This window comes from Symphalangus syndactylus, chromosome 20, assembly GCF_028878055.3.
Source record: "Symphalangus syndactylus isolate Jambi chromosome 20, NHGRI_mSymSyn1-v2.1_pri, whole genome shotgun sequence".
In the NCBI taxonomy this organism is placed as follows: Eukaryota; Metazoa; Chordata; class Mammalia; order Primates; family Hylobatidae; genus Symphalangus; species Symphalangus syndactylus.
The window spans coordinates 8285091-8300183 of record NC_072442.2 but is presented as its reverse complement, the minus strand read 5'-3'; the positions used below and the strand labels follow the sequence as shown (position 1 = coordinate 8300183).

Genomic DNA, 15093 nt, shown 5'->3' with positions numbered 1-15093 from the left:
GGAAAAAGATGTCAGTCTGCAGCCTAGGCCTGCTAGGTTTTTAGAGTTTAAGAACTGGCAGATGTCCCAGAGAGGACTTTGATCAGTCTGGTTCAAGTCATGTGCCTACCCCTAGGGAGATGGAGTCATCACCAATCAAATTACATGGACTGAATATAATTAGCATGAAACTGGAGAGAGAAAGTTCCCCAAAGGAATGTAATGTGTGTAGACAAAAAAAAAAAAAAAAAAAAAAACAGAAAAAACCCAGTGTCCTCTGCAGTGATTGAAAAGTTTGAGGACAGTTAAAATAGGTAATAGACTGACAATTTCACATTAAAACTAGGATATATTGTAGCGATACCTAAGTTTTTTGTGAATTATAAATTTTTCTACAAGGGTTTCAGTTTTTTTAACTTGGAAAATTTTCTTCATTTATTCATTTGTTTAACAAATATTTGAGAACCTGCTATGTGCTGCTATCATCATTCTTTGTACTGGGTATACAGCAGTGAACAAAACAAAAATCCCTGACTTCATGGAACCCACATTCTAGTGAGGACAGACAAGTAATAAGTAACATTAATTACTAAAATAGCATGTTGGATGAGGTTAAGTACTCAAGAAAATAGGGAGGAGAGATAGGGAGTAGGTATCACAGTTTTTTGTTGTTGTTTTTTTTTTTTGGAGACAGTTTTGCTCTGTTGCCCAGGCCAGAATGCACTGCAGTGGCACGATCTAGGCTCACTGCAACCTCCACCTGCTGGGTTCAAGCAATTCTCCTGCCTCAGCCTCCCAAGTAGCTGAGATTACAGGCATGCGCCCCAGGCCCGGCTAATTTTATATTTTTAGTAGAGACGGGGTTTCTCCATGTTGGTCAGGCTGGTCTCAAACTCCTGACCTTAGGTGATCTGCTTGCCTCAGCCTCCCAAAGTGCTGGGATTACAGGCATGAGCCACTGCTCCTGGCCTACTTTTTTTTTTTTTTTTTTGAGAGGAGGTCTTGTTCTGTCGCCCAGGCTGGAGTTTAGCGGTGCGATCTCAGCTTACTGTAACCTCCATCTCCTGGGTTCAAGCTATTCTCCTGCCTCAGCCTCTCCAGTAACTGGGATTACAGGAACCTGCCACCACGCCCAGCTAATTTTTGTATTTTTAGTAGAGACCGAATTTCACCATGTTGGCCAGGCTGGCTGACTTACTTTTAAAGAATCCTCCTAGATCTTCTAGAATATATTGTAGAAGTAAGGAGACTAATTAGGAGACTTTCACTGTTGCGGTAATCCAGGCATTAGATGATGGTGGCACACACCAGGATGGTGGTGGAAATGATGAAAAGTGGTCAGATCTGAAGGTAGATTTGCTGATGGATTGGCTATGTGAGGTGCTGGAGAAACAGAAGAGTCAAAGCTGACTCCAGAGTTTTGGTCCTCAGCAACTGACCACAGTAATTTAATGAGCTAGAGAAGACCAGGAGAGGAGCAAGTTTTCACATGCTAAATTTAAGATGCTTTTTTTTTTTTTTTTTTTTCTGAGATAGAGTCTTGCTCTGTAGCCCAGGCTGGAGTGCAGTGGTGCGATCTTGGCTCACTGCAACTTCCACCTCCCGGGTCCCGGTTCAAGCAACTCTCCTGCCTTAGCCTCCCGAGTGGCTGGGATTGTAGGAACGTGCCACCATGCCCAGCTAATTTTTGTATTTTTAGTGGAGACACGGTTTCAGCATGTTGGCCAGGTTGGTCTTGAACTCTTGACCTCATGATCTGCTATCCTCAGCCTCCCAAAGTGCTAGGATTACAGGCGTGAGCCACCACGCCCAGCCTTAAGATGCTTTTTAGACAACCAATTGAAGTTTTCTAGTAGGCAGTTGGACATACAAATCTGGAATTCAGGTCTGGGCTAGAGATAGAAATTCAGAAGTTGTCAGCATATAGTTCGTACTTAAAGCCATGAAACTGGATGCGATCACTAGGGAATAAGTGTAAACAAGGAAGAGAAGATGTGTCCAAGGACGGAGCATGCCAATGTTAAGAAGTTGGGGAGAAAAGGAGGTACTACCAAAGAAGACCAAGAACGAGCAGCAAACAAGAAAACATCCTGGTAGCCAAATTAAAAAAAAAAAAAAAAAAGTTCTAAGGAGAGCGCGATCACTTGTGAGATGTTGCTGATGCAACAATCAAGATGAAGACTGAGATTTAATGATTGCACTTAGTGTTACCATCCTTGATGAGAACAGGTTTGGTAAGTTAGATTTGAGTGGTGGAGTTATTCCTGGAACATGCCCTTTTCTTAGGAATTTAAACTCCATGGTTCAGGTGAATCTATGACTGTTAATCACACAACCATTTAACAAATATTTATTGATTATTCCATCATTCTTTTGTTCTCTGTTGTACATGTTATAGATTTTTAAACTGTCTGGAAGTCAAGATGCACATGCAAGTATACAAAAGGGTTTATATATTTGTAGTAAGATGTATATCATATGGAATGCCTATAATATGAAGTGGAAACACCTTAATTATTTTGTTACTTTTTTTCTTCTATATTTGGGAGTTTTTTAAAACTTAATTTTTATAGAAAAACTAAAAATCAACCCAAGGTCATAATTCTGAGATCTAAGTAGTTAATACCTAATTGTGATTATTGATTCCAAGAAATACAGGAGTTGAAAATGTAAAGTTTAATTTCTCTGATTAAATTTATATTGTTCTTCTTTATTAGAAATTCATTGAATTTGAAGACTCTCAAGAACAGGAAAAAAAGGACTTACAGACCCGAGTGGAATCTTTAGAATCTCAAACAAGACAACTTGAGCTGAAAGCGAAAAACTATGCTGACCAGAGTAAGTAAAACATTTCTTCTCATAAGTACACCAAAGACTGGGATTGGCCAGACGTGGTGGCTCACGCCTGTAATCCCAGCACTTTGGGAGGCCGAGGTAGGAGGATCACTTGAGGTCAGGAGTTCAAGACCAGCCTGGTCAACATGGTGAAACCTCGTCTCTACTAAAAATACAAAAATTAGCTGAGCATGGTTGTGCATGCCTGTAATCCCAGCTACTTGGGAGGCTGAGGCATGAGAACCATTTGAATCCGGGAGGCGGAGGCTGCAGTAAGCCAAGATGGTGCCACTGTACTCCAGCTTGAGCAACAGAATGAAACTGTGTCCTTCCACCCCCCCAGAAAAAAAAAAAAAGTTGGCTCTAATGGTGCAATGACTCATCCTGAAATTCGACTAAGGTTCTAAATACAAACTTGGAATTGTCATACCAGACTCAAGAGTGAAAGCTAGGACCTAGGGTTAGTTCTTTTTTATTCACATTTTCACATGGTACCCATGTGTGCAGAAGTGACTAAACCAGATATATCTATCAGACTCACTTCTTCAATTTAGATCTCAGCGTTTGTTTGTAGTTAACATTATGCTGTAACCATTATGCAAGTGTGTGTGTGTGTGTGTGTGTGTGTGTGTGTGTGTGTATGTATCATTTCCTCTAATTTTGATCAAGTACACAAAGCTCCATTTTTTCTGTTTTGCTTTGAAATATAAAAATGTAAGGTAAACTTACAGCTTTGAAGTATGTATTTAAAAATTACCGCCGGGCGCGGTGGCTCACGCTTGTAATCCCAGCACTTTGGGAGGCCGAGGCGGGCGGATCACGAGGTCAGGAGATCGAGACCACGGTGAAACCCCGTCTCTACTAAAAAATACAAAAAATTAGCCGGGCGCAGTGGCGGGCGCCTGTAGTCCCAGCTACTCGGAGGCTGAGGCAGGAGAATGGCGTGAACCCGGGAGGCGGAGCTTGCAGTGAGCCGAGATTGCGCCACTGCACTCCAGCCCGGGTGACAGAGCGAGACTCTGTCTCAAAAAAAAAAAAAAAAAAAAAAAAAAATTACCTAAGCATGTAATTAGATACTAGAGAAAAAAAAGTACTGAATCCTCTTTTTTGCCTCTTTTTAATGGAAAAATGGGGCCATTTGGGGGAACAGAACTTCATTTTTCAGAATCATTTTATTTTTAATATAATTTCGTATTTTCTTGGTTTTTAAAATTATTGTTTCAAACCTCAAGGATGGTTTTCCCCTTTTGGCTAATAAAAATAGACCTAATTAAGTCAAAATTAGAAAAAAAAAAAGATGAGAAACTTTATGGCCTATTTTCATGTCTGATATAGGTAGGCAGACAATACTCTGCTTTTCTCCCAGCATTGTAAACTTTCAGAATCCTAGGGAGCAAAGGATGGCCAGGCAGCTACTCTATCCACGTTACTCATTAAGGCTACATAGTGACACCAGCTATAAAGGTACAGCCATTCATGATGGAATGCCTTCGCCAGCAGTCTTGGGCCGTGTGTGAGAACTGACTGTTCTCTCTAGTACTCTGGAAAGACGGAATAGAGCTAAATTAAAACCACTGGAAAACTGGAGTTCAAGCATTCTGGAATTCAAGGAAAACTCAAGTGGCTATTAAGCAGATGTCCTAGAAGAGGGTCAATGGATGTTTGGTAACAGAAGCCAACTTGAGCGAGAGAAAATGAGCCATGTGTCATGCTTTGTATTTTTAGGCTTGTGGATACCCAGAGTTGTTGGATACCTTTGTTAACATTGAATGCATTAAGTGACTTCTATGATTTCTACCATAGAAATTTGAGGTTTGCTGGGTGTGATGGCTCACGGCTGTAATCCCAACACTTCGGGAGGTAAAGATGGGAGGATTGCTTGAGCCTTGGAGTTTGAGACCAGCCTGAGCAAGACAGCGAGATCCTGTCTTTATGATAAAAAAATTAAGAAAACAAGGCCAGGCACGTTGATTCACACTTGTAATCCCAGCACTTTGGGAGGCTGCTGAGGTGTGCAGATTGCTTGAGCTCAGGGGTTCGAGACCAGCCTGGGCAACATGGTGAAACCCCGTCTCTACCAAAAATACAAAGATTAGCTGGGTATGATGGTGTGCACCTGTAATCCCAGCTATTTGGGAGGCTGAGGTGGGAGGATCGCTTGAGTTTGGGAGGCTGAGGTGGGAGGATTGCTTGAGTTTGGGAGGCTGAGGTGGGAGGATCGCTTGAACTTGGGAGGTGGAGGTTGCAGTGAGCTGAGATTGTACCACTACACTCCAGGCTGGGTAAGAGAGTGAGACCCTGTCTCAAAAGAATAAAAAATTTGAAGTCTTAGAGCACTGCATGATGGACTCCACAGGGCACCCACTAATAGATACAGTACTGGAGTCACATTACTATGAGTACCACTCATCTGGAGAAATGGTCTTGTGGCAATTGCAAGCTTTTGGTACATTTCAAGAGTTGAGCCTTTTCTGTTCAAGAAGGAAAATTTAACTATTGGAGGTAATTTTTAAATCCTAATTTGATTGTACTTTTTTTTAAATAGAGACAAGGCCAGGCGCGGTGGCTCACGCCTGTAATCCCAGCACTTTGGGAGGTCGAGGCGGGCGAAACACCTGAGGTTGGGAGTTTGAGACCAGCCTGACCAACATGGAGAACCCCATCTCTACTGAAAATACAAAATTAGCCGGGCATGGTGGCATATGCCTGTAATCCCAGCTCCTCGGGAGGCTGAGGCAAGAGAATCACTTGACCCCGGGAGGTGGAGGTTGCAGTGAACCGAGATCACACCATTGCACTCGGCCTGGGCAACAAGAGTGAAACTCTGTCATAAAGAGATAGATAGATGATAGATAGATAGATAGATAGATAGATAGATAGATAGATAGATAGAGATAGAGACAAGATCTCATTATGTTGCCCAGGCTGGTCTTGTACTTCTGGGCTTCAAAGTGCTGGGATTTCAGACATGAGCCACTATGCCTAGCATGAGGGGATTATATAATATTTTAGAACCAAACACTAAAGACACAGTTGACAGACTCAGCCTACCTTTCATTGTTTTACGTATTAAGTTTTCTTGTTGTTATCTGTAGGGTACCAAGTTTTCTTTCTGTCTTTTTTTTTTGAGACGGAGTCTTGTTCTATTGCCCAGGCTGGAGTGCAGTGGCGTGACCTTGGCTCACTGCAACCTCCTCCTCTGGGGTCAAGTGATTCTCCTGCCTCAGCCTCCTAAGTAGCTGGGACTAGAGGCATGCACCACCACGCCTGGCTAATTTTTGTATTTTTAGTAGAGATGGAGTTTCACCGTGTTGGTCACGCTTGTCTCGAACTCCCAACCTCAGGTGATCTGCCTGCCTCAGCCTCCCAAAGTACTGGGATTACAGGTGTGAGCCACCGTGCCCAGCCTGGGTACCAAGTTTTCAATAAGAAATTATTACTTATTGAAACCGGGTCTCACTCTGTCTAACGTGTGCAGTGGCAGGATCCCTGTTCACTGTGACTTATGCGTCCTGGGCTCAATCGATCCTCTAGCCTCAGCCTCCTGAGTAGCTGAGACTACAGTCACAAGCCACCATGCCTGGCTACTTTTTGTATTTTTTGTAGAGACAGGGTTTCGCCATGTTGCCCAGGCTGGTCTTCAACTCCTGAACTCAAAGCAGTCTGCCCGCCTCAGCCTCCCAAAGTGCTGGCATTACAGGCATGAGCCACCTTGCCCAGCCTGAAAGAAATTTTTTTTCTTTTTCTTTTTTTCTTTTCCTTTTTTTTGAGATGGAGTCTTGCTCTGTCGCCCAGGCTGGAGTGCAGTGGCACGATCTGGGCTCACTGCAACCTCCGCCTCCTGGATTCAAGTGATTCTCCTGCCTCAGCCTTCCAAGTAGCTGGTATTACAGGTGCCTGCCATCACCCCCGGCTAATTTTTTGTGTTTTTAGTAAAGACAGGGCTTCACTGTGTTAGCCAGGATGGTCTCAATCTCCTGACCTCGTGATCCACCTGCCTCGGCCTCCTAAAGTGCTGGATCTTTTTCTTTTTTTCTCAGAGACCATGTCTGGCTCTGTCTCCCAGTGTGGAGTACAGTGAAACGATCATAGCTCACTGCATCCTTGAACTCCCAGGCTCAAGTGATCCTCCCACCTCAGCCTCCCAAATAGCTGGAACTACAGGCATGAGCCACCATGCCTGGCTAATTTTAAAATTTTTTGTAGAGATGGGGTCTTGTTATGTTGTTCAAGCTGGTCTCGAACTCCTGGTCTCAAGTGATCCTTGCACCTTGGCCCCCCAAATGCTGGGATTACGGGTGTAAGCCACTGTGCTCGACCAGAATTCCTTTTTTGACTTGGAAAGGAATTCCTTGTCTAAAATCGTTTTATGATGCATTAAGTAATTGGCTTCTGTGATTACAGGAAGAATTACCTTATACTTGAAATTGCATTTTTGGTATCAAAGTACCTTTAAAATGTCTCACACTCAAAAAAGAAGCAGAAGATACTGCTTTTTTTCACAAAAGTATCTAAGTGGAATGAATTACTAATTATTTTACATACATTATCCCTTTTATTACTAAATTTAAAGAATCTGTTTCCTGTTCCTTTCTAGTAAATGTAAAAAATATATAGTGGTTTCTTTTCTTCTTCTTTTTTTTTTTTTTTTTTTTTTTTTTTTGAGATGGAGTCTGGCTCTGTTGCCCAGGCTGGAGTTCAGTGGTGTGATATTGGCTCACTGCAACCTCCGCCTCCCAGGTTCAAGTGATTTTCCTGCCTCAGCCTCCCGAGTAGCTGGGATTACAGGCACCCGTCATTATGCCTGGCTAATTTTTGTATATTTGTAGAGACTGGGTTTCACTATGTTGGCCAGGCTGGTCTTGAACTCCTGACCTCAGTTGATCCACCTGCCTCGGCCTCCCAAAGTGCTGGGATTACAGGCATGAACCACTGTGCCCGGCCTAGTGTTTTCTTAATTAAGGGAAGTGATCAATTTAGGGGACTATTTGAGTATGCCAGTTTTTTTTTTCATTGTCCCAGATTTGTTATCCAGTCCAGAGAGTCATACCTTTTTTGGAATTGTTGTGTTCTGTGGTATCCATCTTCTCATTCCTCTCTCCAAAAGCATTAATTATGTTTTCCATTTTAATTCAAAGACTTTATAAAAATGAGATCATTTAAAAATAATTGACAATACTCTAGGGAAGGGAGGAAGAAATTCTTCATCAAGTATTAGATATGGTCTTGAGCTTAATTTGATCTAAAAACTTTATTTTTGTTGTGAATATATTATCCTTCAAAGAATTTCTCCCCTGGGAGTCTGCTCTTCCTTTCTGAAATAAAGCTTGCTGTATAAAGAACAATTAAGGATTACAAACTGTGGTTAATCAAAATTGACCGTTCAGATGCACGAAGTTGATAACACGAAATCTTTTTCTATGAACTGAGTTATTTTTTGAGCTGGACTCTTGCTCTGTCACCCAGACTGGAGTGCAGTGGCACCATCTCGCTTCACTGCAACCTCTGCTTCCTGGGTTCAAGCAATTCTCCTGCCTCAGCCTGCCGAGTAGCTGGGATTACAGGCATACACCACCACGCTCGGCTAATTTTTGTATTACTATTTTTTTTTTTTTTGAGACGGAGTCTCTCTCTGTCGCCCAGTCTGGACTGCAGTGGCACGATCTCGGCTCACTGCAAGCTCCGCCTCCCGGGTTCACGCCATTCTCCTGCCTCAGCCTCCCGAGTAGCGGGGACTACAGGCGCCCACCACCACGCCTGGCTAATTTTTTGTATTTTTAGTAGAGACGGGATTTCACTGTGTTACCCACGATGGTCTCGATCTCCTGACCCCGTGATCCCCACCCGCCTCGGCCTCCCTAAGTGCTGGGATTACAAGTGTGAGCCACTGCGCCTGGCCTAATTTTTGTATTTTTAGTAGAAACGGGGTTTCACCATATTTGCCAGGCTGGTCTCGAACTCCTGACCTTGTGATCCGCCCACCTCGGCCTCCCAAAGTGTTGGGATTACAGGAGTGAGCCACCGTGCCCGGCCTGACTCATTTTTTATTAATGCTTTGGAACTTACTCCCTTCTCCTGTTTTTGAAATTGGAGTCTTTTTCTCTTTTCTAGTGAATTGTTTTCTTTCTCCTCTTTCCGTTTTTTTCTAAGCCTTAACTGGTGTAATATGAATTCTAAGTGTATCTTAAATTTTCTTCATAGTTTTTATTTTACCACACTTAAACATTCCCCCAGTTTTTCTGGGGGGAAATTATTTGACTGTTTTTTCACTTTACCACCTTAGCTTTTTTTTTTTTTTAAATCTCCAGTATGAATCAAAGCTTCTTATTTTTAATTTTAAAAATTACTTATTTCTTAATTTTTTTGAGACATTGCAGCTCTATTGCCGAGGCTGGAATGCAGTGGTGTGATCATGGCTCACTGTAGCCTCAACCTCCCAGGCTGAAGCAGTACTCTCACCTCAGCCCCAAGTAGCTGGGACTATAAGCGCATGCCACCACACGTGGCTAATTGTTTTTTTTTTTTTTTTTTTTTTGAGACGGAGTCTTGCTCTGTTGCCCAGGCTGGAGTGCAGTGGCACTATCTTGGCTCACTGCAAGCTCCGCCTCCCGGGTTCATGCCATTCTCCTGCCTCAGCCTCCCGAGTAGCTGGGACTACAGGCGCCCAACACCACGCCCGGCTAATTTTTGCATTTTTTCAGTAGAGATGGAGTTTCACCGTGTTAGCCAGGCTGGCCTCGAACTCCTGACCTCTGGTGATCCGCCCACCTCAGCCTCCCAAAGTGCTGGGATTACAGGCATGAGCCACCTCGCCTGGCCGAAGTTTTGTGTTTTTTTGTAGAGCCAAGGTTTTGCCATGTTGCCTAGGCTGGTCTCAAACTCCTAGGCTCAACAATCTGCTCGCTTTGATCTCCCTCATGTTAGAATTACAGGCATTAGCCACTGTGCACAGCCTAAAAACTTCTTATTTTTTAAAAAGGTGATGTAGGAAGTAATCTTTAAGTATCATTAGTTCCCTATACTATTGGAAAATCAAGATTGGGAATGACTGCTTTTTAAAAGATGAAAACAAATTGAAATAAATGTTATGTCAGGAGTTCATTAATTCTTGTTTTGTGTAATAGAAAACAGATGATCTGGACTATCTAATCTTAATGTGACTGATTTTTTTTTTTTTTTTGAGACAGAGTCTCGCTCTGTCACACAGGTTGGAGTGCAGTGGCGCGATCTCGGCTCACTGCAACTTCCACCTCCCAGGTTCAAGCAGTTCTTTCTGCCTCAGCCTCTTGAGTAGCTGGGACTTCAGGTGCATGCCACCACATCTGGCTAATTTTTGTATTTTTAGTAGAGATGGACTTTCACCCTTTTGGCCAGGCTGGTCTTGAACTCCTGACCTCAGGTGATACGCTCACCTCGGCCTCCCAAAGTGCTGGAATTACAAGCATGAACCACTACACCCGGCCTGATTTTTTGTTTTTTAAATAAAATATGAGACCAGGCACGGTGGTTCACGCCTGTAATCCCAGCACTTTGGGAGGCCGAGGCAGGCGTATCACCTCAGGTCCGGAGTTTAAGACCAGCTTAGCCAAAAGCGTGAAACTCCGTCTCTACTAAAAATACAAAAATTAGCCAGGTGTGGTGGCGCATGCCTGTAACCCCAGCTACTTGGGAGGCTGAGGCAGGAGAATTGCTTGAACCTGGGAGGCAGAGGTTGCATTGAGCCAAGATCACGCCACTGCACTCCAGCCTGGGCAACAAAGCAAGACTCCGTCTAAAACAAAAAAAGAAAATATGAATTTTGTGACAAAGTAAATGTAACCCAACATTTAATTTAAAATAAACATTTATTTAGGGGCACTGAGATGACTGTTGGCAGTACCTGTAGTGGGAGGAGAGGTGAATGCAATTTTTTTTCTGAGTGCCATTTGTTTGAGTGCTGGATGCCTTTTCTAGTTTTTGTGTTTTTACAGTGTATTAGTGTCTTTAATTTTAAAAGACTGAGTTTGTCAATTCTCATGAACATATTTTAGGGGCACATATCCCTTTTAAAAAATAGCCACAATAAAAATTCAAGTTCTGCTCTAAAGACTACTTCCTTTGTTAAAAGGGGAAATTTTGGTTAAAGTTATTTGCTATTTGAGAAGCAAGAAAAAGTAAAGAAATAGGAACTGAATTAAAAGACACACTTTACAGCTTTTGATAGTATGGAATCTGTCATGTTGCATGATTTAACAATGTTGAAAAGTTGAGTCTATAATACGTTTTTTAACAATTTTTGGTAATGTTTGATTTAGGAGATTTCTGATTACTTTTCAAAATCTAAACCAATATAAGAAATATTTTTTTACTTTTTCCAACATGAATAAAGGATTTCTTAAAATGCTGTATATTACTCCTTATCTGGGAGTAGCAATAATACTTCCTGTTAATATCTTATGAACCTTAAGAAGAGTCTGTAATCTATATTGTGTGGAATAAGGAAGTTGTGAATTGAGAAAGCCTGTTGGTGCTTTTCAAGTGTGTAAGGAGTGTAATCAACTTTGCCATTCATAGTGTGGCAGTAATAGGTCTTTGTCAGAAAGTACTTTTTATATTTATTGTCTCTGTTGTATGTTATGTATTTCTATCTTGTAAGCCAAATATTATCTAAAATTTGAGTCAAGCAAGTATAGATATTTTAATACAGTTGAAAATATTAAACTAGTCCAGTATGCCTAGCATTCTGCCTAGGTATGGTTGTGGTACACGAGTGTGATATGGTCCTTGTGGTCAAAGAAGTCATAGTTTAGTGGGGGGAGGAAGGGGAAGATTATGTATATGGCCTACTAGTCTTTTTCCCATATATATTATATTTTATATGATTGCGGTTAGGATGTATATTTAATTTTGTATCTTTTCCTTAACATTATCATAAGTATTTTTCCTTGTTGTATAATCTTCATTATTATTTTTATGTCCACATAAATCCACTATCTAGAAGCTATGCCATCTGTTAACAATTTTTGTTTTCCCTGAGGACTATGCTTTATCTTTTCCTCTTATGAGAATTATTTAATGGCCACTGTGTTTTTTACCATGGCAGCCCAGAAACAGAACAAACGTTGAAATGCAACCATAACAACTAGTTTGAACCTTACCTGGTTGGCATATTTAAATTGTTTTTTTTTCTTGATCCAAGTTTTATACATGTATAATGAATATATTATGCTCTATTGTAAACTGTCTCAAATCCTTTGTGGAATGAAGAGGTGAATCAGGGTAAAATAAATGTAAGAAATTTAAAATACAAAAACCAAAAACTTCTGTTGGTTGGTTGGTCATTTTTTCTGGTATACTGAATCATATTGCGGTAAATATTTTTTTTACATCTACAAGTTTTCCCTTCTGTTGGTAGTTTTCTTACAATATATTTAAGGAAGTAGGTCAAGGAATTTTAGTGGTTCTTGGCATATAATAGTTTGGCCATTTCTAATGTGAATAGAATTGGAGAAGTAAGGATTAGTAGCAAATTCCATTTTGCTTGTCATAACTTATGAATTTGAACCGTTATTTACAGCATATTAGCACACAGAGCTGATATAGAATCATTTATTATTTGATTCTCTCTTAGGAAGCTTCTGTTGCCCTCAGGCTCCTTGGATTTACAACTTATTTTTCCCTGAGTATAGAGCCATTGCCTTTGTGGAGAAGATGAAAAGATTTAGATGACAGTGATTTTTTTTTTTAGTGGGTACTTCTTAATTTGGTGGCTATGTTTTTTTGGGGAGTAAGTTTTTTTTTTTTTTTAAGAGATGAGGGTCTAATTCCTGTGTTTAAGCGATCCTCCCACCTCAGCCTCCCGAGTAACTGAGATTACAGGTGTATGCCACTGTACCCATGGCTGTGATTTTAAGCTATTATGTTTAGACTCTTCTTTAATTCCGCCCTTCCTTCCTTTAAATGAAAATTCATCTTTGAATTAAATGGTAAAATGTTGTTGGCACTGAAATCAAATGTATTAGATCCTTATACTTTGACCTTTCTACCCTTTTCGTCCCCCATATAACATTCCTTTGCTTTTTACATCTTGTGTCAAGATCTTAGTCTAGTAAAATACCTGCAAGTCTTCACTTTGAAACAGTATTATTAGAAGGAAAACACTTCTTATTTCTTGGTCTTAAGAATAAGCACTCCACTAGATAGAAGGTTAGGGGAGATATTAACATAAACAATAACATAATTTTTATTTTAAAGGAATTTTTAATTTTTATTTAATTAATTTTATTTAAAGGAATTAAGGTTTAAAACAGACCTTCAATACAAGGTGATTGATAAATTAAGAATTTTCACAGCACATAAACCATTTTAAAGTTGCCAAGTGTCATTTCATATGAAAATTAATATTTGAGAGAGCCTAAATATTTTCTGTCACTGCTTTTCAAATCACCTAAAAAAATACGTTCAGGCTTGTACAAAACTTTGTCAGATCCTTTACTGTGCTTTGTGATTAGCAATGAATGTTAGTATTTTCAAAAAATTGAATAATACTGTAATAGGACACTTTTTCCACTTTAGTTCTATGTCAATAGGCAATTCCTTCTACATAATTTTAAGAATGATAAAAGTAGATTACGATGATTTATATTATATATATTTTAATGATGATATGTGTTTTTGTTGAAAGTATTTTTTTAATGAGGCAGCTTTAGGAGTTTGAATTATATCTTTTGGTTTTAAAAGAATGACAAGTTAATTATTTAGAAAGCTACTTTTAGTCTGTTTAATCAGAATCTAGTTCTTCATAATACTAAGAATATCTATATATTTCATAAACTATATATCAGCTATTTTTTATTTAGAACCTACATATGAGTGGGAAAGTAGGAAATTAGGCACAAGATAGTTTTTGCAAACACTAACATTACTTCTGCTTCATGAGGTAACACTTGTGGTCTTTAGCTGTTTTATGTTTTATTGTCTGTATTTGGGCTCTTTCATTTTTGTAGTCTAGTGTTGTCTATTGAGAACCTTAAAGTTGTAATTTATAATTAATATCTAGAACTAAAGGTATCAGAAAATTAAGTTTATGAGTAAGAGTTAAAGGATTTCTGGTGATTTGCTTAGAGAACAGGGAAAATACGAATAATTTGATTATTCTTTCAAACATATAAAGGGATGGATAAGGAGCATAGCAAGCTGTTTGTCTGTTATTTTGGAAGATTAAGTGAGAGAAAATGAATTTTTTGGCTTTGGTTGGTCATGAGGAAGTATTTCTTGGCCATGAGGGTGATACACAGGAATATGTGCAGAAGTTAAGCGTGGACTGTCCCTACATAGAGACTTTAGGTAGGAGAATCATTAACTTTGTTGTGGATGGCTTAGGTAACATCTTCAAGACAGAGATCTATCAGATCACTAGAAGTTTCTATCGCTGGGATTCTTTGAAGTTATCCTACTCTGTTTTGAGAATATGATCACTGATTCATGGTAGCTTTAAAACATGAATAATTTCACATTGTGTCATTAATAACATATCTGAAAATTTTTTGAAGTTGAGAGATATGGTAAAGGACTTAGTTGGTGAGGAGAGGTTGTTATTACTGTTTTGATGTGGTTGTCTGAGATTTCTTTGCTCTTAAGTCAGCCTTGCTTACCTGTTGGGACTTCTGATGCTAAATTGTTCAAGAAGTTTCTGAAAGACCACATGTCAATCTTCTGAGGCCCAGCAACAGTTGGACTATCTGCCTTCCAGGAACAGTAAAAACTGATGATTCCTTTTGAGAAGGCAAATAATGAGTTGGATATGGCATTCTAGCAGGTCTGTTTCTCTTTCTTCCCCCCGTAGGCCTATCAGCAGTCTGATGGGGCAGAAGACAACAGAGATGGAAGGTGTTCCAAACTTGGCAAAGGCCATCAATCTCAGGAGGTAAGCTCTGATTTTGAGCCGGCAGAGCAGGTGGCTCTTCCTGCCTTAATCTTATCCTCTTGCTTTTTGGAAAGATGGATAGAAAGAGCGCTCAAAATGAGGCTGAAGTATCTCCATTCATTATTATAAAGGGGAAATTTTGGATTTGTCTTTTGATTGTTCTTTTTTCTTGCCCCCTCACCTTTTTTTCTTTTTAGATAACATGATTAGCCTTTTTTTTTTTAACTCCCCAGAAAATTAGCAATTTTAAAAATGGCAGTTACTTATCAGTTGTTTTGGGATAGGATGAAGAGAATCTTGTTTATTTCCAGTTAATCTCGGCTTGGAGCTCGTTTTGATGAGTAAAATAACAAGGTTTAGAATTTTTCCTGAGA

At 40.0% G+C, this 15093-nt stretch overlaps 1 protein-coding gene across 9 annotated transcripts in view; it reads left to right on the top strand.

Annotated features, from left to right (window-relative positions):
• The window catches only part of SPAG9 (sperm associated antigen 9), a 158948-nt gene that overhangs the window by 34639 nt on the left and 109216 nt on the right, over positions 1-15093 (top strand). For 8 of the 9 annotated variants that reach the window (XM_055257402.2, XM_055257400.2, XM_055257401.2 and 5 more), the window contains exon 2: positions 2697-2817. In XM_055257402.2, the coding sequence (XP_055113377.1) occupies positions 2697-2817 (121 nt within the window). Of the gene's footprint in view, positions 1-2696; positions 2818-14655; positions 14720-15093 lie in introns of those variants that run through there. The other variant, XM_055257407.2, reaches the window with a different exon arrangement.